The 27,029-nt window shown below is 39.3% G+C and overlaps 1 protein-coding gene across 2 annotated transcripts in view; it reads right to left on the bottom strand.

The window, feature by feature from the left end:
- The window catches only part of GABRG1 (gamma-aminobutyric acid type A receptor subunit gamma1), a gene marked incomplete at both ends in the record, with an annotated part of 54,200 nt that extends 27,470 nt beyond the window's left edge, over positions 1–26,730 (bottom strand). The window contains 4 exons of one of the 2 annotated variants that reach the window (XM_082316373.1): positions 1,065–1,100; positions 1,318–1,385; positions 9,241–9,389; positions 26,639–26,730. In XM_082316373.1, the coding sequence (XP_082172499.1) occupies positions 1,065–1,100; positions 1,318–1,385; positions 9,241–9,389; positions 26,639–26,730 (345 nt within the window). The remainder of the gene's footprint in view (positions 1–1,064; positions 1,101–1,317; positions 1,386–9,240; positions 9,390–26,638) is intronic. The other variant, XM_082316374.1, reaches the window with a different exon arrangement.
- Between the last annotated feature and the right edge of the window lie 299 nt (positions 26,731–27,029).

Below are 27,029 nucleotides of genomic sequence, written 5' to 3'. Positions count from 1 at the left end.
GATAGGAAGGAGAGAAGCAAAAGAGAAAGACTGCAGCAGGAAGACAGACAAAACCAAAGACACTACTTACACCGGACATGAAAACTGAAAAGTTTCCCCCATCCCATCACTTTTCTGCTCTTTCATGCATTTCTTTACGTACAGCCCTGGCCTGAGAGATGGACTTCCCTGCCACAGCCCCAGGTAATGACAACCCTGAGCTTGTTAGACCATTGAATATCCTTTGCCACAGATCTGCATAATCTACTTTTGGCACCTTTATCCACAGTATCTAAGTACCACTCTTTTTTCCTGCTTGGCTTCCCATAACTGAAAGTCAATATTCCTCACCCAAGCAAGATGACATACGTGTAAACCACAAGATCCTTAATAATAATCTAGAATTACTGTGCTTTCACCAAATGCTCATAAGCCCCCTGCACTGGCATAGTCCAGCCTCAGATTGAACAAAATGCTTCTCTGCCATGCAAAGTTAACACTGTCAGCAGTTCTGTAGGGAGGAGGAAAAGGAAAAAGGCAGGAGGGGGCTGAGCTCAAACTTGCCCAAGGGCCAGTCCCAATCTTAGTCCTGGGCAGCGGTCCCCAGGAGAAGTCATGCAACAAGGCCTTTCTAAAGCCTCCAACACCACCATTTCATACAATGCACATCGTGACAGATCTAAGTGATTTAAGAAAAGGCCACAGACTCAACTTCCTCATAATTGCTGTTACTTCAGTGTTGGTACCAAATAGATAGGTCAGATCTCAACAGGTCTACTGGAAACTAGATGAGATGCATTGCTAAAATTCTGAAGAAACCAGCTATGTGTACACACACACACACTAAAGAGGACCCATAAGACTAAATAAGAAATGGAAAAAAGAAGACAAAAGAGTTCATTTCAAATTTTTCTTTTTATGAATTTGAAAAATAATAATGAATCACTGCACTGAAAATAGTTTTATTCACAAATGCTGGGTCAATTGTTATTTTTCTTAACCTCTGAAGAGTAGCTCCAGGAAATTATACTGGGCCAGAGATAAACCAGGTATAAACAAACATAGTAAAAATATTCAACACAAACCAAAATAAAGACCTGATACAATGTCTTCTGTGTGGTCTCATTTTTTTTAAAGAAGAAATACATTTTTAAAATTACAACAATTTCAAATAGAGAGAGTCTAAGCATGTTGCGGTAGTAATCACAATCACATCTAACAGCATAAGAATACACAGTAAGAAATAAATAAATTTATTTGAATGAGATTAGAATTATTTCATAATATTAACCCATAGCATCATTCAGACAATGTTTTCTGTCAATAATCAGAACTTACCATATTGATTGGGTCAACTGGGCCAATGCTGTTAACATAGACATCTGTTTCAATTACCGTAGTTCTCACTAAACAAAACAGTAATGATAATAATTACATATTTAATTAACTCAGTACATTGTTAGTGTAATTTAACCTATTTACTAAAAAACAACAACAAATCTGATATTCTTTTATTAGATCCAGAATAATTAAATCTCTGGTTTGTTCATTCTGTGAAGGATCATAAATGACTTGGCTCCCTTATTCCATATGAATTGTTAGAATTATCAACATTAATTTTTTACTTCATAATGCAATTCCCACCTGCGCTTTGTAAACAGATATAAAATAGACATAAAAGTTAAACGAAGAAAAAAAGAAAAAAAAAGCCAAAACATGTCTTCCAACATAAAAATTGAATCATGAACAGAAAAAAAAATGTTTGGAAAAAATTGCTCGTACAACAAACCATGAGGTCTGGGAGCAGATGTGTTTATCAGCTGTAAGGAATCAATATGCAGTGCTTTGTGTTGATTCCTACTGAAAATGTGTAACAAAAATAAACTAACTTTTCACCACAGATTTCTTCAATTCATGCAACTATAGCACAACTAAGGGTTACTAATGCCCTTTCATCAGCTTGATTAATACACTGCTTCAAACACCAAATTGAAAGCTCCTCAAGTGAAAGTCATTTAGAAGTTAAACATTTCCAAACTTATTTTTCTTTAAAAACACAGGGAAACCACTCTCACTGGGCAGACAAAAATTAACTTTTTAAAAAATATATTCTCTTACAGAATATACTCTCTTACTTTCTACACTTACGGAAGGGCACAAAGTCTAAGTGACTTCCCATGAAAGTCACATCTGAAGTACAGGTGGCACTGATAATTCAGTTTTTTCCTCCTAACTGGTTTATAGGGGAAAAGGTACAAACAGAAGAGGTCAGGATGCATTTTAACTGCAACAATTTGCTAAGCATTTTCTTCTAGCTTGTACTGGAGAGCCAGAATGTGGACACAAGACACTAGTCCCCAGTGGAAAGAAGAGGGTTAATTATAAAGCTCTGCTGGTCTTTCTCTCATGATCTGGCATGTTAAAATGAAGCATCTCTGTCCATCTGCAGATGGAAAAGGGGGAAGGTACAAACAAAAAGACACTGTGCTTTCATAGGAGAGGGACCCTAGGTGATCAGATTTGGTTTCTTTATACTGCAAACCATCAGAGATTGCCCAAGTGCTCTATAACAAACCTAAAATCCTAAGAGGATTTTTCAAATCTCAAAAATCTAAAACTCAAACAGACACACACAAAGAAACAGGGTATCATTAACATCCTTACAATGACAGGCAAGATACATTTCCTAAATAGCACAAAATACCTTTTCCCTGCCAATCTCACTTGGGAGGAAATTCTCGCAAATTCCAAATCCAATTACTGGTGTGACCCTGAGCCTGATGGCAAGACACACCGGTGAGGCTGCACAAAGGATTCTTTGTATGACCACAGAGCACAGAGTCACTTGATCACCATACTGTCCCCAGCATGCTTCACAGAAAGTTTAAACAGATTCTGGAAACCAATTTATTTCCTGGGGAAAAAAGTAAGTACTTCCTGAGCTGCAAATGTTTTCAATATCTGCAGGGCTCATAAAGGAAGGGTGGCAACACAAGAACTCATACCCACAGACTGAAAAATCAGAGTTAAAAAAGTATATAATGCGTGTGTGTATATACACATATGTATAATATAACATATTTTACATATGCCACATCTCACAAACAGATATCCTCTTCCTTTAATTTTGCAGCCCTATTTATCTATATAACAGCAACCCCACTGCCAGAGTAAAACACAAGGAGGTGGATCAAAGTGTATCTTGCCTCATTGCTCAAGCAATGCTGAATTCATTGTTTTTTCCCCATATTAGTAGGAAATGTTTAATTCTCCTTAGTGTTAGGAAATCTTGTTTTGTTCTGAAGTTCAAGTCTTCGACTCCAACTTTCAGCACTGCCTAGCCATATATCAAACCTCTTCTTCAGGCGCAAGTACCTACACACAGTGATCAAGGTCACCTCTGAAACTTGCCTTCAGTATGCTTAGCAGTTCATATCTCATACTGCAAATGCAACCTACAGATAATCTGTTCAGCTTTAACTTCTAAACTTGCTCCAGTGTTTCCAGATCCATCTTGAAATGTGGACACCAGGACTGGAAATTTTTATAACAGTGTTATCAGTGCTGCTTGAACATTTCCAGATTTCTACTTGTTGTGCTCCTTTTCAAAAGGGGACTTATCTCAGGACAATGCTCAGGGGATGCATAGCTAAGATCTTATGCTACACAAAATACCTAAGTTTTCCCCTGAATCACTGCTTTACTATGCAGAATCCCTCACCTTGAAATATGATCCATGGGCTTCCTCCCCTCCACCTCCTTTTTTATTTCCCCTCTCAATTTTTGTGTCTCCAGTCTTACTGAAGGAGCAAATTATTACTCTGCAGATACAGCCTCTCCCTTTCCAACAGTCTTTGTCTCACCTGCCAACTTTTCTACAAAAATTAATTGCTGACATCATTCAAAATATCATTATTCTTGATCAAGACTTTCCTATGAGACCCCAGTATAGACAGCCCAGCCACTGATATTTCCTTATTAACAACTAAATTTTGAGATCTGTCAGTGAGACAGTTTTTAATGGGGGCTGTGTCAATTTTAAGAAATGCCAGCTTGCAGCAAGCAGTACTTGATCTGCCACAAGGGCTCTCCTGTAATGTGCCACAGAGTTCAATTTGCCTTTTCCATACTGCTCTGAGTAAGATTATTAGAGCTATTAAGAGCCAGTGAAGAGTCTGAAAATCTTCCTCTGTTGAAATTATTTTAATTGACCCAAATGATCCAGAGAAAGAGATCCAATTCAAGAAGACTGGAAGAGGCTGTTTTGTTACCTTAGTTCTTCTGTGTGGTACAGAGCAAAGTAATTCTGTGAATTAGAAGAAAGAATTCATTCTTCTCTTGTTCTTGAACTAGAAGTGATATGAGTCCACAAAAATGACAAATGCTGGAGGAAAATACATTCTTGATACTCATCTGACATCCATATAATTACTATTGTTCATTTACTCTCCACAAAGAGGTAACAGAGAAAGATGGTTTGAGGAGATGTTTCTACAGTGAATACTTCTTATTTTACTTTAAAAATTTGGTATCAACCTTGAAAACACTAGGTGTAGGAAGAAGGCTAACACATCCTGCATGAAGTGCAAAACAGTACTATAAACTTACAGAAGCTTCTAAGGGGAGAAAGAGAGAGCACACTTTAAGTATTTACCCTGAAAGACAATATGAGCCAGGCTAGAAGTAAGAAGGTGAGAGGACAGCAGACTGCATACTCAGAGAAAAGGAAGAGCACCAAGGGGTAGCTGCCCCCAAGGGATAGTTCATCAGCTCGTAATGTAGCTGAAGCACACAGGCAACCTGTTTGCTAAGCCTGATCTAGAGAGACCTACTCACACTTTCTAATTTCCTGCTTTGACACCTTTTCTATACTAAACTAAACTTCTTCTGGTTTAAAAGGTTTGACTGGTATTGAGCATCACCTAACACAAGCACATAGCTATGGACAGGTTTGTCCCAAGAAATAAACATAGCAAATAAGAGACTCTTGTGCCTAGAATTCAAGAGCAAGAATGAACTTCCCGACAAGCAACCAGACCTGAAAAGAAGTCTCTCTCAGCAGGCACGGACCACTACACTTCTGATAAGCGATGATGCTGCATTAACACCCAGGCATATTCTGAACCCCAGTCTGAGTTCAAAATCTGTATTTTGAAAAATGTTTACTCTTGATTAGAAAAATCATAGTGATAAAAATCTACCTCAATCATTGACAAATTATTTTAGTAATTGCTCTCACTATCAAAAGTGCCTCTTTTTTAGCCTGTATTTATCCAGGCCTAATTTGCAGCTTTTGATATTTCAAATATCTCTGCCTGCTACATTGAAGAGCTCTCCTTATCAGTTATTCTCAGTTTATAAAGCCCCATCTCCTGACAGGAATGACTATTATTATTGTAAAAGTGCAGAACATTGCACTTTTTATTGCTTAATATTACTCTATTTTCATTACTCCAATCCTCAACATTACCCAGTAGCGTGTTAGTCCATCTAAATTCACTAACCAGTTCCCGTAGTTTACCACAATTCCCCATTTTGGAATGAAGGTCTAAGACATATCACCTTTTTTTTTATTATTATTACTTATCATGCTATTTAAGTTAAACTAAGATTACTTTTGATAATTTTATCCAGGCTTATTTTCTTTGAGCATGTTTTCTATAAGTCCTCATTAATTTCCTAAGGAAGCATCTCTTCTTGGTGATAAAGCAATTATTCAGCAAATAAATTAGGTGACTACCGCATTCAGGAATAACAGAGGCCTTCAATTCGTAATAGTTTTTAATGGAATAATACAATTCTCACAATCAGCTATCTAAGAGTATTACTTATATGGCTATCTATATTGAAAATTTGGCCTCAAGTATCTACAGCAGGCTTCCAGCTCCATCTCTGAAGAATTTTTTCAAAGTGATTTTGATGAAAGCAGAGCCCTGTTCTCCACACTTCTTCTTTTACCTTTTTGTTTAAAAGAAACCCATCTTTAGCAAATATTCCTACCTCACAACTTTTATTATTTCCATCATTTTCTATGCAGTGCACACATTCAGTACCCTTAACATTCACTGCATATGCTGTTCTACATCTTGCTCTTGTATTTCAATTTCCTTCAATTCTCGCAAACTATTCTTCATCTCAGAATACATGCCTTTCTAGCTTTACCTGATATTTTCCAGCTTATTCAGGCTTACTACTTTCCTGCCTATATCATCCTTTCATCAATGCTACACTAAGAGCACCTGCTCAACAGAATTTCCCATAATATCCTTATCTTTTCAGAATTAGTGCTTCTATTAGTCTCTTCAAAGTCCACTTTTTGTACATGTATCCTTTATATCCCTAAGTACAAGCCTTTTCACAGTAGTGCACTGAGATGCAATTACTCACCATGCCCTGCTTATAGGGCAATTACAACTATCCAAATTTCTCTAGTTATCCAATTTCTCTATATCCATGAGCAATCATCCTCACCATTCTTAAAAATTCTATCAGTGATGACTTTCCTCAAACTGCTGATTGAAAACACCCCATTAGAGTTGTAGTTATGTGATGATTATTCCCTATTTTTAATTAAACTCTCAGATTGATCAGCTGTGTTTCACTCATATAATACACAACATTGGACATGAGACATAGCTGGAAAGAATGTGCTGTACATTGATAGGCTAATATTAATATATCAGTGTCCGTAAGGTGTCAGAGATGGAATAGCGTGCAGCCAGAATTCTTTCCTTTAAAAAGGAAAGTTGAAAAATAACAGGTAGTTTGATGCACGACTGAGGCTAAAACAGTATGGTTATAAAATCAGGTAGCCAAAAGGTAATGTTTCAGTGAGAAAAATACTGCTTTATTAATATATCATCACTCCAAGGTTGTATCTGTAATTAAAGGGATACTACAGATAAGAGACTTCATCTGGTAACTACTATTACTTCATACTGAGCAGAAGGTACTTTAATACTAGTTTCTTTATGCTCCAAACACCTCAAAGTATATTACATAAATTGAGTTAAAGATTAGTAAGATTAATAAACATAGCATAGGGTAGCAGTTAAGAAATCACTACAACTCATGAATATTTGAATGAGACAAACACAAAATGACGGTGGTTTTCACTTATTAAAATTCAGTATTGCCTCTGACGTTTCAATTTTCATTTGGGTCTCCTTTATCACCTCCCTCAACTAACTGCATGTTTAACAATTAAACCCCTTATCTCACTCTGAGATGCTGACATTCTGTGTCAACATCAGGAAGAAAACAAAATTCTGTTCTGGTGTTCAAACCAAAAAAGTCCAGGTTCAAAATAAAAAATGTTGCCATTGTAACTGAGCTTTGTAATTCAATAGTAAAAATGTTCTGTGCGATATTATTGCTTTGAAAGATAATCAGAATTCCAGTTCAATAACCTTGTTGTACAAGTACTGACATATACTCTGAAGATGTGGAACCTGACACCAGATTTTATCCACATAATTGAAGCAGACTAAGATGAATGCACTATAGCCTGATTTTGTTTTTCTGTCTGTTAAATATCTGCTGCATTTCCCAAGCAGCTGGACAGAATGCAATGCTTTCACTCAGAAATTCCATCTTATGTTAACCAAAATTTCTGCCATGTGGCAAAAGTCTGCAACTTCCACCCAGAAGATGAAAAAGAAAGGGAGCATTTATGTGAGAGAAGCTACAACCAAGTGTCGTCTTTCAGGAACTGATGTTTGGAATCCAGAAAGTTGTACATTGAGTTACTCACAAAACGGCAGAGTTCTTGCCCTATCATCAAGACTCAGTACATAACCAGAAAAGTGAAGGTAAGGATTACACCAAAATTCTTCCTTGCCCATCTAAATCCATTTGATGTGTCAGAATAAACTCCTCTTCCTCTATTTTCCCTCACTTTATTTCTAAGTTTTATGGGGAGAGAACAGAAACAGAATTCTCTTTTCTTTCATTACGACCTACCAGCTAATCATTTGAAGGAATCCTAGTGGAGACAGTTTCATAATCCCTTTGCTGTCTGTTGCACCAAGCAGTTGGGGGGCGGGGGGGGAAAAGTAATGCTATACATCTGTCACACATTGAGAATTTAAAGAAAAATATTCTGGAAGATCTTTATTGTTGCCTAAGTGTTTGCAGTAATTCAATTAAATGAACGTGAAGGTAAAGATTTACAACAAACTGCATTAGACTCACATGTGATTGTATTACGACAGGGAGAGAAAAATTGCCATTCAACATCTTCAGGGTAACAGTCAACAACAAAACAGAACTAAGAAATTTGGGGAAGAAAACAATTTGTCAGACACTTTCAAAAGAAAACATTTAGTTTGAGATTCCATCTCTCTGTTGTCCTACATAAATGAAACAAGTCTAGATTGTTGTATTGTTTATCGTATAAGCAGCTTACAGACTTACATGGCATTCCTTTGATAGGGAATGCCAAGTACTTAACAAATAATTGTGTCCTCCACCTCTCCCTTCACAGTTCAGGAAACAAACTCAGAGAAAATAAACTATTTTTCTTAGTTTGATCCAGCATGCATGTGGTACACAAGAGCTGGCAAGGTTTCGTGTATTCCATGTCTTCAACACAAGATTTTTCCAAATATCTACACTTAATAGTTATATGCAAATTGATGCTTTGAGTGTTGAAAGACAAAATTGCCTTCCTACTAGTGGCAAAGTTTGATCTATAGTAATGCAGTCTTCCTTCTTATATTTCTCTAGAAAAGATATAGTCCTAAGGGGTTTTTTTTAGATTCTTATGAAGTTTTTCAGCATCTCAGCTAAGGGAAGAAGAGAGCTGAGTTCAGTTAAATTTGCTCAAAATACACACTTACAATGCATTTTCTACAGTAAGAGTAAAAATATCTAGGAATAATTCTTTAATAAACTCCTACAGACTCAAGATCAAATTTTTAAATAACCATGGCTGGTTTATATCTACAATTCTTTCTGTCAGAAGATCTTAGTTAAACAAAGCAAAATATAATTTATTTTTAATAATTTATTATAGATTGCCCACTGTCCCAAAAAAGCAATACTTTACATAGGAAAAAGAGACTGTAAACATAAAAATTTTACTCTTGCATAGAACATTATTTTTACCAGGTCCAGAAAACCATTGCATTTTATTGCTGTTATATTTAGCTTGCTATATTGTTTTAAAAATTGCATTAAGTGGGTGTTTGCCATCTTTGATGAAATGCAGACTATCTCCAGTTCACATCTTCTATTTACTGAATTATTTTAAGAGCTTACCCCCAATATCTGGCCGAAGCTTATTGTCATATCCTTGAAGTAAGGAGTCCAGTATATGAGTTACATCCCCGCCGTGAATCTTTGGTGCAAGGACCCATGTTTTATTCACAGTTAGATCTTCATCATCCTCATCATCTGCTTTATCAGCTCTATGGTGAATGAATAAAAAAACAAGGTTAGGAAAAAAAAAAAACCAAACAGTGAAACTAAATACATAAGAGGTGAAAAAGAAACTGATAAAACCTTGAACACTATTTAGAGTACTTTATAAAAATCCAGATGCATTCTGGTGCCAACAGAAAGAGGCAAGCCCTTATTTGAAACACCAACATTTTGTTTTATGTAGAAGCAGAGAGTGTAAGCTAATAAACATGTCAAGAGAAGCATTAACATCTCACCCATATAGAAAAACTCAAGCCATGATTCAAACTCATAAAAGCAGCAGCAGGCATCTTCTTACTGTCAGCCTTTTCCTGGTTTAAAACACAAAATGTAACGCACAACTTTTCCCTACATGTGTTCAATTTTCAGATCATGGTATGGTATTGGGTTTGCATGGCGAGGTTTTGGTAGCGGAGGGGATACAGGGATGGCTTCTGTGAGAAGCCACTAGAAGCTTCCCCTGTGTCCAATAGAGCCAATGCCAGACGGCTCCAAGATGGACCCACCGCTGGCCAAGGCCGAGCCCATCAGCGATGGTGGTAGTGCCTCTGGGATCACATATTTAAGAAGAGGAAAAAAAAAGCCTGCGCAATTGCAGCCAGAGGAGAGGAGTGAGAATATGTGAGAGGAACAACTCTGCAGACACCAAGGTCAGTGAAGAAGGAGGGGGAGGAGGTGCTCCAGGCACCAGAGCAGAGATTCCCCTGCAGCCCATGGTGAAGACCATGGTGAGGCAGGCTGTGCCCCTGCAGCCCATGGAGGTCCACAGTGGAGCAGATATCCACCTGCAGCCTGTGGAGGACCCCACACCGGAGCAGGGGGATGCCCAAAGGAAGCTGTGACCCCATGGGAAGCCCACACTGCAGCAGGGTCCTGGCAGGACCTCTGGACCTGTGGATAGAGGAGCCCATGCTGGAGCAGGTTTGCTGGCAGGACTTGTGACCCCATGGGGGACCCACGCTGGAGCAGTCTGTTCCTGAAGGACTGCACCCTGTGGAAGGGACCCACGCTGGAGCAGCTCATGAACAACTGCAGCCCGTGGGAAGGACTCACGCTGGAGAAGTTCACGGAGGACTGTCTCCCATGGGAGGGACCCCATGCTGGAGCAGAGGAAGAGTGTGAGGAGTCCTCCCCCTGAGGAGGAATGAGCAGCAGAGACAACGTGTGATGAACAAACTACAGCCCCCATTCCCCACCCCCCTGCGCCACAGGGAGGGAGGTAGAAAATTCAGCAGTGAAGTTAAGCCCAGGAAGAAGGGAAGAGTGGGTTGAAGGTGGTTTAAGATTTAGTTTTTATTTCTCATTGACTTACTCTGATTTGATTGATAATAAATTAAGCTAATTTTCCCAAGTTGAGTCTGTTTTGCCTGTGATGGTAATTGGTGAATGATCTCTCCCTGTCCTTTTCTCGACCCATGAGCCTTTCATTATATTTTCTCTCTCCTGTCCAGCTGAGGTGGGGAGTGATAGAGTGACTTTGGTGGGCACCTGGTGTCCAGCCAGGGTCAACCGACCACAGGTACTAATATTTCTAAGAGATGCTTAATCAAGGTAATAGATACATCTTGGTGTCAAGAACATTAACAGAATCTCCTTCCCAGTAGCCTCCATTCTAGTTATGATATAAAAAAATAAGACTGTATACTTATTCAACTCAACTCAAATTTTAAGAAAGCAAATAAACATTACATCCATGTGCTATGATTAAACACTCACAGAAGCTGAAGTCATGTGTCAATTATGTGTCTGTATGTATATGTGGTATAGTTAAAATGCTGTACCATTCCTTTCAGTTAAGAAGATCATTTGTTAACTACCTATTTTATTGAGATGAAACAAATGCACAAGGAAAACACTTTTACACATTCATTTATTGCCTAACTTTTAATTAAATAAGCAGCAATATATAGTTTATCACTGAGTTATTAGAAAAAAATCGCAATACCTCGGTTGCGTCTGCAGATTCACTCAGATATCACCGAAAGGTCAAAGAATGCCTGGAAGTGGTTTTCCTTCCATTTGAATCAAATGAGAGTGGACTTAAGTATTCCTCCAGTGCTAAAGTTTGCAATCTATATTACTCATCCAGCTTATTTCAGGGAACTGCTATGGGCTTCAAGTCAAGCAAAGTGCATCAGACTGATAGCAGTAACTCTGACAGTCACACAACGTATCTTCAGAAATGGACGCTGGCTAGCAATTATTACAGAGCATATGCAATCCATATAAATCAGTTCCAATGTTAGCATAAGCACAGATATTCCAGTAAAAGAAAGGAATTAAATTACTGTCCTTGTACCAATTTGTATTGTACACTAAAACTAAAAATGGTACTGCTATATTATTAGAAAGGGATTTAAGGGCTTCTAAATTACACACAGACATACACTGCCCTCAAAACTAAGGGTGGAATTTTTCAGTAAATTTCCTACAGGAATGAAGACCACCAGCATGTTCCACGCAGAGACAACACTATGCCTTCAGGAGGAAAGGACAGAAAAAGTCAGGAAAGGACAGAGATGCAGTAGGCACGCCTGGCTTTTATTGCACCCCTTTGTGAGAACGCACCAAACCAGTTTGTATCCGTAAGACCTGGAATCACCTCTCAGATAACACTAGCAAGTCTCACTGAAAAATCAAGACTGTCACGGCTGTAGAAACTGTTTGGTGGTTTTGGCATGCCTGCTTAACCTGGGAAGTGCAACAGGGAGCTTGCCACAGCTCAACAGGTTCCCAGAGGATGAACAAAAGGCGCTGCTAAGATGTTGGGACTTTCATACCTAGCTTGCTGCAAACAAGTTGCAAGAGTCCATTATAGCTGAAAGTAATATGCAATCTAAATACAAGGTTCACTGACAGCTTCCCCTGTAACAGTCTGAAAAGTGCTTTCATTCTTTTAAATTGAAATGCACCATAAAATACTTAATCTTTAGTGCACTACATAGACATTATAGAAATGTCAGATATTAAATATTTAATATTTCCCATTAGCAGGATCCCACTAATGGGAGCACTAAAAGAAGTAGGAAGCTAAGTTTTTTGTAAATGTACACTCTTTTTCCCCTCAAAGCTACCTATTGCCTTCTCTTTCATGTTTCGTTACCACGCTGCTTTTTTTATACATATTTTTGGTCTGCTTGTATGTCATCTAATTACTATATAAATTAGCTTACAGTTGCTAAGAGTGCAGAGGCAATCCCAGCCTTTCCCCAGGGTCATTAAGATGGTGAGGAGTAAAACTTAATTTATAAGCAGCTCCCTAAGGAAAGAGACATGCCCACTACAAAACTGACCTTTTCTTCTTCCTCTTTTTGTCCTCCATCCCACAAAGAGCAGAAAGTACAGCAAAACCACCAGATCACTGTAAAGACTTAGGGCACTTGACTCTTAGGGTCAACCCAATTATTTGCAAAGAATTTGAAGAATTTTAACTCTTCTTTAAGATGTGCCCAAGACCATCGAGCATGCAATAAAGACTATAACACCTCTGCAGTGCTGATGGCACCCGGTTCTACACTTTTGATTCCTAAGCTGTAGCCACTGACGCACAGCCACAGGACTGAGATAAGACAGGAATGATGTTGGCTGGAAAACAGAAGTGACCAGAATATATAGAAAGTCTTCTGTATGCTCTCCAGTGAAGCAGAGCGCACAACACCTGCCAACTTGAATGCTCAATCCAGAGGTTTTGGGAGGAGTTGCATAAAGCAGGTAGCTCCCCCAAAAGAGCAGCTAAACACAAAAAGGCAACAGGACAGACATTGTGTACATACTCATTTCTGGGCATCTGAATTACTGATCTTTGTCACACAAAATAGATTTGACCCACTCTGTTTCAAAGGCAGAAATCCTTTCAGAATTATACAGTCGGCAGGACCAGTTGAGATGGTGTTACCAGGATCTAACTGAGGGTGCTAGACCATGCTCTTTAAGAAACACTTACTTTGGAAAATAAGATGGTTCAAAACTGTTCACCTTTTACCCGAGTTTCTGTGTGTCTCACATTGCAAAGTCCAGCTTTTTCCCCAGGCTTTGGAACAGGGTAGAAGGAAAGACAGAAGACAGCAAACCTCATTCCAAACCAGAAAATAAAATGTTAAATTCAGGTATGCCATTCAAATATTTAGCAACAGTAAACTTGGGCTGAGCATTACTTCTTTGCAGTTAAAATAAATCTAACAAACCCATGAAGATTAATGTCAATTAACTCCACCTTCACTTTAACAGTAGCACTTTCCCCTCTCTCTCACAAACCCATGAAGAAAGACAAACTTAATTAAAGAGGAATTCTTTTCCTTTCCAAGTTCATCTAAAGGTTATTTCACTATACACAGAACATAATACTTGATCCTCTCTCCATTTACTGTAAAATATTTTTTTCAATAAAGTTCACTCAGTAGGTCTTTTTCAGAATGTCTGTAGAGACAATGATTTAGAACAAAAATATGTTATCAGACATTAAAACATTTCTGTTCTATGGCACGACACTATTTTACATCTATTACTGCAGGTGTTGATCCTCATTTTAATGATTTTATAAATAAGAAAGAGACCTAACTTCTTAACATGCTTGCTGTTATAACACTTCAGCTAACCTCATAAACTCAACAGTAAACTGCATGTATACAGTTAACAGTAATTAGGTAAAAAATGCCCTAATTATGCTCTCTGTCCTTCAACTAATTGGAGACATTACCATGACTAATAAATCCCTGAGCACAAGCGACTAATGACTAAATAAGTCTTCAACATCAGGCAACATGCTCTTCTTCAGACATTAATATCACAGGTCTTTGTTCTCCTTTAAATATGAGAAAAACCAATCAGATGAGCTTTAAGTTGCAATTAACAACTGTCAGGTTATGTAATGAACTGGAAAAAAAAATGGACATAGTGAGAGTGGTCCTACTGCTATTTGCATCATGCGTATCAAAGTATTAAATGTAGAACTACACGTATAGCGTAGCTGGGAGTATTTAAACATAGCTAGGGATTAATTTAGTTGTCCATTCCCAGGCTCCTATTCTCACCCAACACATCTGAGGGTACCCAGTCCTCCAAGTGGGGCTGATTTATAGGGAACTCATAGACTTCCGGAGAAGCAGTAGAGACTGGGCTGGGAACCTTCGTTATCTTCACCGACCTTTCATGCCTGTGCACAAGCAACTCAATCAAGCCCTCAGTGGCCGTGAGGTTTAAACAACACTGCACAGTAGCTCTGTCTATTTGGAGGTACAGTGTTCCTTCCATACAAGGAATGCTCTTATGATCATTGAATTAATAAATAAATAAATAAGAAGGAAAGTCAGTGTTTCAGATAATTTCTACACCGAAAGAGCTGAAAGGAATATAAGATTTTCCTTTTTGCCTTATACATGCCAATGAAAACCATGAAAGTAGTTGCGTTAGTACATTTAGCTGAGAATCTTCTCTGACGGCAGCCAAAAGCAGTTGCTTTGGAAGTTTTACCAATACAGGGGTAGGGCACAGTGACACTTCTCTAAATCACAAAACATGCCTTAAGACAGCTGTTATCCACTGGCCATGCTTCCCAGCATATTACATTTATGCCCTTTGTCTAGGTATAACACAATTTAACTTTTGTTTTCCAGTACTTTAAAAAAAAAATACTATATTTCTCAACTTTCAGACAAAATGGTAATGTTTCCCAAATTGTAAACATGGGAGAATACTTTGTAAGCAACAGTACAACTTCAGAGGTTTGTTAAAATACTGCATTTAACCAGACAATGCTTCATAAGAAGTCGGTCAAGACAGACAAGGTTTCCAGGGAAGATTTCCAACCTATCAGACACCTAACCAGACCCCACCTTACTCCAGAACAACAAACATGATATGCTTGTATGTGGCAAAGAAGTATATTTCATGGCCCCATCAACAAGAGTTCAGGGGTCATCTGACCTAGCCAAATCCTACACATGAAAAAAGACCTAGCGCATTGCTGAAAAACAAAACATGGTCACTGACACCCCCACATCCAGAGTCAGACACTTTTACAGATGCTGGTGATGATCCTAATTCAGAAGCTAAAAAAGCCAGTACTTAGGCATGCGTCATGTGCATGACAAAGGTATAGGACCAGGTATAGATGAAAATCTGAACTCTAGAAGGATGAGAAGTTTAAGCAGTGCCTGAGACAGAAGAAACCTCCTTACAGAGAGCAAAAAATGCAACTTCAACATGGTAGGAATCAGCAATTACTCTTATCTCAGCAATTTAAAACACAAATTTACATATTTTCTTGGATCTCCCTAAGTTAAAACAAGGGCCTCAGACAGACTTGTAGTATCCTTCAGAAGCTGAAAAAGGATTGAGGCTCCTGCACATACACAAATATTACTTCTTTTCAGTAGCAGCAATAGCAGCAGGACCACATAGTCAACACTGCTAGAATAGGACACAATTGCTTTTTTCTTCAAAAGATTTTGTTGAAAGCTTTCTTCCACTGCTAGCTGTCAGTACTGGATGGTTTAAAAATCTCTCAAGATTTATCTTCCAAACTTGATGGCTGACTTCATACTCATCAGTTCTATTACATTTCTGCAGAAATTAACTCCCTTTTGCATTTCATCATCAGCTTCTTCACTGATGTGCTTTATTCATTGCAGAAAATTTCTGGCAAAACAAGCGTAACTGCAAGCAAAGAAATGCAGCTACTGAAAATACATCTCCAGAAGCAAGCATTACTTGCTCTTCTTAATCCTGTGGGATATAGAGTCACTGATGTTGTATTCCTTCATCTTCATCCTCCCTAAACTGGTTTAGACACTCTCTTGACAAAAATCTTTTATCTCTTCCCTCCACCCATTCCATCTCAGACGCTTTTATCAAATTATTTCCTCCTCCTTCTGCCTTGCCAGACTCTGGCATATTCTTTTGTATGTCAAAATGTATTTCTCTCTCACTCTGAAGTATATTTTACTTATTTCCTACATCTTTCTTCCAGAATACCTACCACATATTGATTCTTCTTCTGGGTGCACGTCCTGTCTTCTGCTCATTGCCATCCTGAATCTCATATTTATCTGGCTATTTATAATTTCCTGCCCTGTTTCCTCTTTCCCCTCTCCTTCCTGAGTTTTTACTGAAGGGATGAATCTGGACCTTAAGTCAGCAGTAAAATTATCAGGGAAAAGTGTGGAAGAAAATATTAAAAATTCTTATATAGAAAGAAACATTAGATTTTTAGGATAAGATACATAAAGAAGTTCACTTAGTATTAAATAACTAAAGCCTTGTTTAAAAAAAAAAAGAACAATCATAGCACTAACAGAATAAAATCAGGTACCTCTGTTGTTCATTCCCTGTAATGAAAAGAGTTGGTTACATATTTGACTGTTTAGACTATCAGACTTCTGATATCTTAATACATATCACAAGCATCAGGTGATCAAGCTCTTTTGAGTCATTACAGCTTTGAAGTACATCTCTGAAAGATATGAAACATTTTCTCCCACACACAATAACTTCAGAACAATTAATTTTAATCTCAGTAAGACCTTCATTTAAAAGTATTATCACATTTCTTATAAAATGATCTTCAACATGCCTGTGATACTAATATAACAAAAAGTAATCCAAACAGAAATTACTGAAAAATACAACCAGACTTAACTCTAAACACTTGATAAAAGCACAACCTGACTGCAAAGAACATTTATAGAAATGTGAATTTTTAACATTAAGAACAACAGGTATTATTAAAGATGTATTCCAGAAGAATGATTTTGTTCTGGGATCCACACAAATTGCTCTCCTCCAAGTCAACTTTCAGATAATGCTACATATTATTTGAAATGACACTGGTCAAATTTGTTATTAATTCAAATGGTTTTTAAAGATCTCACAAAAAATATCATCTGGACTCAAAGCATCACAGATATTCTTTATCCATCAGCCCTCTCATATAATACAGAGTTAATCTTCTCTCCTTTAAAGTTCACCCAGATATTGATATGCTCAGACCAGTATGACTGCTGCCTCTACTCCCATCAAGTTGCAGTCCAGAAATCAATTGAAAATTTTCCTCACATCTATCTGTCCAAGTACAGGTAATTCTCTGTGCCAGTTCAGAGCTGCTGGATTCTCAAACATGTTCAGCTTGATTAGTATAGTGATCGCATTTTGACCGTCTTAGTAAAAATAACTCTTTATCTCCATATGGGGTCACAAAAATCTCAGTTTTGCACACCTGATGGAGACAACTACCTGTTTCTGCACCTCTCTTTTATATGCTATACAATAGAGAGCAAGAATCTTGCACAAGTAAGATAGCAAACAATACTAAAACAAACAAACAAACTAACCCAACTGAAAAAAAAAAAAAAAACCAAGCTGATTCCTGCCGTTTTCTACAGAATCATGCAATTTAGAAGGGATCTTGGGAAGCTGACTTTTACTTAAAGGAGGGCCAATACTGAATTCAGACCAGGATGCTTAGAGCTTAGTCCAGTTGGGTCTTTGAAAACTCCATGGACAGAGATCCCACAACGTCACCAGACAACTTGTTCCACTGTTGAATTTTTTTCCTTAATACCTAGTTGGGACTCCCCTTGTTGCAATTCATCACCATTGTTACTCATACTCTTACCATGCACCACTGTGAAGAGCCAACCTCTGTCTTCTCAATCACCTCCCCGTAAGTGCTGGAGGCTGCTGTTGGGTCCCCCCAAAGCCACCTCTTCTCCAGGTTGAACAGCCCTCTCCTCACAGGGCAAGTGCTCCTGCCTGACCATCTTGGTAGTCCTTTGCTGCAGTTTAAATTGCAATCTGGATGCAGTATCTAGATGTGGTTTCACAAGTGCTGAGCAGAGGGAGACAGTCACTTCCCTAACCTCCTGAATGTGTGCCTGGTCACACGGCCCAGGAGGCTGCTGGCCCTCTTTGCTGCCAAGGTGCCATGCTGTCCACCAGGAACTCTAGGTCCTTTCTGGCAGAGCTGCTCCCCAGCCAGCTAGTCCCCAGCCTGTCCTGCTGATGGGGGCTTCCCACCCAGGTGCAGGACTTAGCACTCATCCTTGATGAATATTATAACGTTCCTGTCAACCCATTCCCCCAGTCTTTCCAGCTCCCTCTGGACAGCAGCCCTGCCCGCAAACATATGAATGTGGAAAAAACAATCTTTCAACATGAAAAGAAGTAAATTGTCTTCAGGAAAGGCTATGCTAATATCATTATTCCTGATGCTCTGAGCAGTTCTTGTTCCACCCCAGAGAAGCAAGGAAATAGGACACACTTCTCACTTCTCTTTCCTCACATCAATTATTCCATGTTCTGATCACAAACTTGCAGAATGTGTTATGTGTTTTGTTTTGGCTTACAAAAACTGGGTAACTTATTGATCGTAACACCCACATTTGCAGTGTAAGTACACCTCTTCCTCTGTTCTGAGAAAATCGTTACTATGATACCTTAAAGCAGTTCTTTGCCTAGGAAAGTATTTGAAAGTACCCATTGTCTTCAGTAAGTAGGTCCTTCCTTTCTTATAGTACAAACATTTCTAATGCTATCTGAAAAATTAGTAGGGGTCCTTATGTCAACTATATTTTAATCTTAGAGATCAAGAGCATTTTGTCATAAAATTTTCAGACAAATATATATTCACCTTCCTCTACAAAATGTCTTCTAAGGAAAGCCTTCCAGCCATTGCATGCAACAAAAAATAAAATTTATCAGGAAGATAAAGCAGGCCTTAGGATAATCTGTACTGCCTTGACTGAAACTGAAGTGTAAACCTACTAAAATTCTTAGGGAGATTTATTTCAGATAGATTTGAATGAAACATAGAAATGTAAATTGGTAAGTCTTATTTTCTCAGTTGGTAAGTTTTACCTTCTTTGTGGGTTTTGGCCAGACCATGCAATCAAATAATTAAAATGTAAACAGCCATATTCCACTCTTCATCCAGACAAAACAGTGGAGAATAAATGAAGTTTCAGAGAAGAGAAGATAAAAGGATAATGATAGCAAATTATGGAGCCTAAGTAGATATAACTGAAAAGGGACAAATGATATTAAATAAAGGACAAAATATCCCCAAACTGCTAAGGAAGGACATGATGATGAAAAGGCATCACCTGTCTGGATATCTGAAACATGTACTAACCACAGCAGTATCAGATCTCCTGGGAGTTTCAGACTAAGATCATCACACAAAGACAGACACACATAAATCCGTGTGCCACGTGCCAGCACCCTGTTCAAGAGAGTGCAGATCTCTATCTGCACTTGACTGATGAAAGGTTAATTGTCATCAAGTTCAGAATGAACTGATATATTGTTGATGGGTTAAGTGCCTTGATCCAAGAAACACTTTCCATAGCAGAACTAGACTTAAAACAAACATAACATAAATGAATGCTGAGAACCATAACCTCACTAAAAAGCAGTTACCCTAATTAAATGCCATCCCACAGTCACTATAACATTCATCAGATTGCAAAGTCAACTTTGTTAGGTTTCTACTTTAAAATGTCACCAGCATCTCAAGAAATACATAAAAGATCTCTCCTTTATGAGAGATTTTCAATTATTTAAGCTGCTGGTATGTCAGCACATTCATGTGAACGTTTGTTCTAACACAATTCGTTGCATATTTCCTGCAAAATCTTCAGGTAACTAGGAATCTCCTACAGCCCTTCACAAAACCAAGCTTATTTCAAGTACTTCCAAATTCTGGTAGACATGTGAGCAGGTATCAGTCTCCTCCCACAGAAGGCAAAGAAATATGTATAGACTGAAGTAGCAACAGAACCAGAGACTTGCACTGAACTGCGCACCATAATAGTGGCATATAGGTGAATCTGGCTTAAAATCATAGAAAAAGCCATACAACTTCAATAACTAGGCAATGACAACTTGTCCCCAAGAGAAATACAGTGAATGGGTTCTACTGAAATTTTAGTGTAACTGTCATTAGGCAATTATGGACTAATCCAAAGGTCAATGAAATTAATGAATAATTCTACAAAAAGACGTGAATATACTCTGTAAGGGCTAATGTAAATTCCTAAACAATGTAATAAAAAGCTTGCTGTCTCTCTCTCTCTGCAAGCAAAATTATCTCTTTTCCACTGTAATTTATTGCGTATTAAATATAACACACACCTTTTACAACAGGAGTATTCCACCTCTTGTCAGATGACAACTAAAATGTGTGGCTGTCAGAGTTGTTCACTGCTGAATGCAACCTGCAGACCATCAGTTGGATGGCCCTCATCAACAAAGCAAGAACCTAAGGTACAGGTCCATAGCCCACCTGCAGCAGGTCTGATACAATCCAGTACATATTTCATGGCTGTATGCTGGTAAGATCAAGCACCTTTCTCCCCATGGAAAACACTGAGGGAACTTTATTTTTAAAATCATCTACATAATTTATTCTGCCATGTAAATATGGCATCAGACAATGAAGAAAAAAATTTGTCATGACTTATAGTCACAGTTAGCCACTTAAATTAATACTTAACACTACAACTCTTTCCTGATGTAAATTCCATCCAGCTGAACTTTATTCTGAAAGAAAAATTGGACCATAATATTACATTAATAATAATAAGACTTAATAATAATACTTAATCCCTCGTGGTACACTGCCTCAAATAAGGAGAAAACCATATTAAATGAAAGGACTAACAATCCATTTAAGACCTCAAATAATTTAATCCAAAGGAGACGTATCTCATGTTACCTCAGATCTTTCCTACTCAGTATGTCTGTCTTCCTGAAAATAAGAAAAATAACTGCATATAAATTTAGAAACAGGGAATTAGCCATTCACACCTTACCAGAGATAAATGCAGAGACACGGAAAAGAATTTGAGGATCAAGGCAGGAAGCAAAAAGAAGATGAGGTACACCAGAGCAGTACTGGAGCGGATCCTGGGATAGAGTATCTCAGCAGTATGAAGCAGGAGCAGGGAAGTAATATTCTGCGTGTATCTGCCATTAATGAGGCTAATATTTATATAATCTACCCATTTTTTAGGTCTATTTTTCAAAGAAAAAATGGAAAGGGTTTATAAAATGGTTAAACAAACAATTCAGTATTTTCTGAAGAAATTTAAGTATCTCAGTTTACTTATCTGAGAGAAAAATCTAAGCTGCTATCAAGTTGCCTCTTAAACTACAGACACCAGGGAAATACTTCTAACAGTAGTCAGTACGACTGTAGCATGGGTAAATCCATTTTGATGGAAATTTCCACTCTGCGCAGAGTATCTCTGATTGTGACACATTTGTACAAAACTTTCATTTTGGAGAAGTTCATTCATCCTGCAACACCTGCTAGGCATATAACTGCACTGCAGCTTCTCATCTCTGAGGTGAGGAGGTTTCTCCAAGCAAATAATCTACAATTTATCATGAAAGACTAGGCTGGAAAGAGAAGACAGCAGGATGTTTTCTGGCCAAAATGATGATTCCTTTAAGAATTTTCAGGATTCATTTGAGTTCTAGTCAAGGCAAAACCTGGCCAAGGCACACAGGGCAAGGAAGAGCTTTGTGACTGGTTTTGCTGTTGAAGAGCAGCCGGCTGCACACCACACTCCTGAGGAGCTGCTGCAGCCATGGGTCCGCACCCTGAGGTTGCCCTGCAGAACCAGAGATATGAACCAAGACCTGGATTTCCCCACAGACAGATGGATGTGGGATCCAGTGGCTGAGCCAGCTGTAGCAGGTGGTACTGGGAAAAAAAATCAGACTTTTTTCAGCTAGCAGAGGATCCACTGCCTGGAAGACAGAGAAACCTCAGACTAGAAATGCTGTAAAATACTTTATCGGATTCCTCCTCATCCAAGTTTTTATGCAGGAACTTAGAAAAGTTATATTGAAGCAACAAATCTGATGCAGAAACCAGGGTAAATTCTCTAGTTTTGTTCATTCTGATGTCAGACTGGGTTGTCACAGCGAATCCTACTGACTTGAACATCCACCAGTGAAAGTGTATTTTAGAAACTATTCCTTCCCATCTTTGCCATATCACTGAGATTTCCTTCTTCTTTGAAGCAAGTTCAGTTCTGGTCAACTCCTGCTGGTCTTTCCAGTCTCTTCAGTCACCTCTATTAGTTCAGTGTTTTTGCATTATTGACCATTTTAGGTTTAGATACGTAGGATCAAGTTTTTACATAGACCAGTAGGCCACTGAACTCATCACACTATTTTCAGCTGTATTAAAAACGTTTGCATGCATAGAACTGCAAAATCAGGACTTCTCTGTCATCTCCATGTTAATTCAATTGCATCTGAATTACTCCTTACAAATTACTACCATTCAGAGAAATTGTTAAGAAATAAAAGTTAGTGTCACTGTCATCCACCACCCTTTCAAAGGCTCCTGTCAGTATGCTACATACTGTCATTTATAATTACCACTCTTTCTGTTGCTCTTTACCAAGTAAGTTATATTATTGTTATTTTACCTAAGTACACGCTCTAATTTAGTATGCAGTGCAAGAAAGGGCTATGCAGGTAATTAAAAAAGCCCTAGTACTCTTCTCTCATAAATGTTGCTACAAAAATGGCTTTTTGCCCATCTTGGGAGATGCTCACCTTTGTTTTTCTGTGAGTTCAACATACATGACTTTTTAAGTATACATAAGATAGCACAAACCAAGACAACTCACTTTCAAACAGTGCATATGCCAAGTCCATTTAAGTAGTCCTACCTACTGGCCATAGAAGCTAGGTGTTGTATTCAACCCAGATTATTACAATTCCTCTACAGCTTCAAAGAAAAAACACAGATTCCCCAACCACCTTGTAATTTACTCTGTGGCCAGACTTATGTATCTACAAAAAGTTGACCAAAGCAAACGAGTGCTCACCTGTAACCTTTTCTATCCAGCTCAGAAAGGCTTGAATTGGTAGCAAGGGTGCTCTTATATAACATCAGGCATATTTAACAAACAGAAAGTTAAAAGTAATTGAAAACGTAGTTCAATTTGCTATGAGAGTCCTTTTTTTAATGGATTGCCATAGTTTGAAGGTTTCCTTTAAATCCATCGTGAGAAAATTATGTGCAAAGAATATAAGTATTTCTCAATATTTATGTCTCGTTAAACTTTATACTAATAAAAGAAAATATTAATAAACTTCTAATAAAATAAACCATATTTTAAACCACTGGGGCTGCTGAATAACAAGTTCTTCGCTGTCACATCATGAACAAAGCACATAAGAGTGAGGATAATAATGAATAAACATCACAGATGTTCAAATGAAACAGTAAATCACTATTATCAAGCATTAAGAAACCCATGTTGTTATGACAGGCTTAACTCTGATCCAGGAATTTATATGAGAAGAAAACATAGGCTGTATTATAAAAGTATTTTCCTAAGAGATACTTTGAAATAGAAAAGAAAATATTAGTTGACATTTGCACCTGCTGACAGTTACATTGCAATGGAGCATTTATAATTGCTTTTTAGAACACTGGGTTACAAAACGAAAGGGAAGATATGGCCAAAATTAAGTTAAGCTTACAATATACTGTTAGGGATGCTGACCAGCACATACCATTTAAAGCAGTATAAATTAGAAGAAATGTTACAGTTATGCTGCACCTGTATGGTTAGAACTAAGGAGATAATATTAATTATGTTGTCAGCTCTTATGCTCTCCCTATGAATTATCTATTTATTTGAGTTCAACAAGAATAATGGGTTTGCTGAACGTTTAGGACTGCAGTGACTGCTGGGTAACTGCTCTTTTCCTGCACATACCTTATAGGAAGGCTCACAGCCCAGTTTCTGCTACAAAAGAGATGTCAGCTATTGACAAAAATAGTCCTTCAAAATACTGACTCATGAAGTTACATCAAGTGCATTGCCATTCTGGTCTGTTTGTGGTGCATGTGCAGAACTGGGGGAAAACAACTGTTTTATGGGGCAGAGTTCAACTGCAATGAATCCATTTGGTGAAGGAAGTTCAGTCTAATGTCATGCTACAGCTTTTGGGGCAGTACATTAAAAAGATAAACCCTTGGTTGGACTCAACTTCCAACGTCCTTGCTTCGGCTTTAGCTCCATTTGTTATACCTGAAGTAACTTTACTCACACTCAGCACAAAGTACTTTCTGTTTAAATGCATACTAGAAGTGATGCAATTTGCAACCTTTTAAAAGTATGTGTTGAAAAGGTGGGTTGGCTCCTGCAAGATGTTTTAAAAAAAAACAGCCAGAATTGGTGCAGCCTGGTCTATTCTTGAGAAAAGCATTACTTCTGTGTTTTAGTCTGAATTTCAAGGAAAAGCTTGGGCTGAAACTACAGAAAGGCATCCAAAGAGGCAGAAAAACAGGATTTTCATCCTACTTTGTGTCAGGCTGCTAAAGGGCGCTAGAGCTCCTGAGCTCTCTGCAAACACCCCTGAGTTGTAATGCACTACATACCAGAGAGTCAGGATCTGAAAAACATGTCCATTTGTGGTCACTTAAAAAAAAAAAAAAAAAAAAAAGGAAAAAAGAAAAATCTCTCAACCACCATTTTCCCATGTAGCCTCTGAATGAAAGGCAAGCCTGAAAACAGTTGATTCAGATACGTGGATATTTATACCAAAGGTTCCATTTTATCTGAGATGTTCTGGAACACAAAATAAAATAATTCTTGTAAGTTACCTCTTTTTCTCACTGAAGACTTCTTATCAACTTATTTATAAATGCTACTGTTAAAGAGATGTAGACACAATAATCTAGACCTAGTCCTGTAATCACAACCACACTTTGACAAACAAAAAAAAAAAAACCCAAACTTTTTTTTAGCTAGTCCTCCTCCTTTGTAACTAAGTCTTTGAACTGATAAATTAGCATGCATATTCTTTTCTCTCAAACCACTTGATAATTTCTTTCATACCTGAGGTACAATATGTTCATTAAGAAACATTCTGAAGATGCACAGCTGCACTGCTGTAATTTCCATCAATGCTTTTGAAAAATATTTCCATAATATGCCAAGGTTTTAAAAGACACAGATTAAGAAAAGTATAATCAGTGGTGTTTCTAACTAGGGCAACACAGCAGCCTTCTGAAGATGAGAGATGAGCTGAGGTCAACACACTTCACACAGATTGATAAATCATCATTCAGTGTGGGGAAGGGGTCTACAGTCTGATGAACTGAAAAAAATGTTTAATAGGGGTTTTTTTTGTTGTTTTTTTTTTGCCAGCCTTCATAGTACACATTTGGTATATCCTCTTATAATGGTAATTTGGTCTATCATTGAAAAGAAAGACACACTGGGCAACAGTCAAATACCCTCAAATACCCTTTCAGTACTGCCTTCTGATTTTTATGAGAGTATAACCTGTGGAATGACTCACATTAGCTCTGAATTATTAATGGAGTTGAATGAATGCTTTTCGTTAAGTTGTTATGGGTACTAATAACACATTTACACAGCAGTACCAAACTGTTGTTTCTTCAGAGCCCTTCAGATCAATTTTGTAACTCTCTCTTAAAATGCACCTTTCCAACTTCTGGGACTTGAGCAGCTGCCCGGCACCATCCCACGCGTGGGCCCAATCCCACTCCCGAGGGCTGCAGAGGCACAGGATGCCGTGCAAGGACGCCCCGCTGCCGGGACAGCCCAGTGAACAAGTGCCGGCACCTCGAGCGGTGCCCCCACCTTACCACCGACTGCTGGACCCGGCTCTTCCAAAGCAGCCGTCAGCGCCGCGGCCGCTCGCCAGCGAAACTCCAGCCTCCGCTCCCCGCAGCAAGCGGCGAGCGAGCGGGGACGCGCAGGCACCGCGGCGGGGAGGCGCCGGCGCTGCGGGGAGCTCGCCGCGCCGGGCGGCAGCGGCCCCGCCGCCCCTCCGCGGGGCGCGGGGCTCCCCTGCCAGCCGGCTGCCCCGGCCCGGCCCCGCCGGCCCCTGCGAGGGGTGGGGGGACGCGCTTTTCCCGGCACCGAGCTGAGCCCAGACTCACCAACTCGCTCAGCGAACAAGTGGAATGCGGCAGAAGTTTTACTTTGCCGGTGCCGGCTTCCCCCGCAGCCGCCCGCGGGACCCGCCGCCGGAGCACAGGCACCGGGCGCGGGGGGAGGGGGGGGGGGAGGGGGGCGGGGGGGTAAGTTTGGAGGGGCGTAGCACGCCCCCTTCCCCCGCCCCAAGCCCGCCCAGCGCCCCCCGAGCTCAGCCCGGGGCGCGATGCGCAGGTAGCCGAGAGCCGGCGGGAGGGTGCGGGCGGCCGGGGCGGTGCGGGGGTCCCCGCCGTACTCACCCGCTCCCCAGCCGCACGGTCAGCAGCAGCAGCAGCAGCCGGGCCCCGCGGCGGCGGCTCCAGCGGGGCGCGGGGCCCCGCCACGCATCCATGGGCGTGAAGGCGCTCTCCTTGCCCCGAGTTTTCTCCGGAGAGGCTGGGGAATAGCGACCCTGCCAATCCCACCGTCCCCCCCCCGGCACACGGCAGGCAGAGGGAGGGGAGGGGAAGGGAAGGGGAAAAAAAAAAAAAACAACACCCAAACAGGTAGGAACCCACTCTACAAGGACCGAGCAACTCGCCCAATAGGCTCATCAGGTTGCTCCATAAATTATCCTAAAAACTGCTGGGCGAATCAATCCCTAGCAGAGGTGGAGCCTCCTTTACTAGAAGGGAAACATGCTTGGGAGAA

Source organism: Platalea leucorodia (assembly GCF_965183815.1).
Source record: "Platalea leucorodia genome assembly, chromosome: 6".
Classification (NCBI taxonomy): Eukaryota; Metazoa; Chordata; class Aves; order Pelecaniformes; family Threskiornithidae; genus Platalea; species Platalea leucorodia.
The sequence above is the reverse complement of the archived record's forward strand: the minus strand, read 5'-3'. Positions and strand labels throughout refer to the sequence as shown.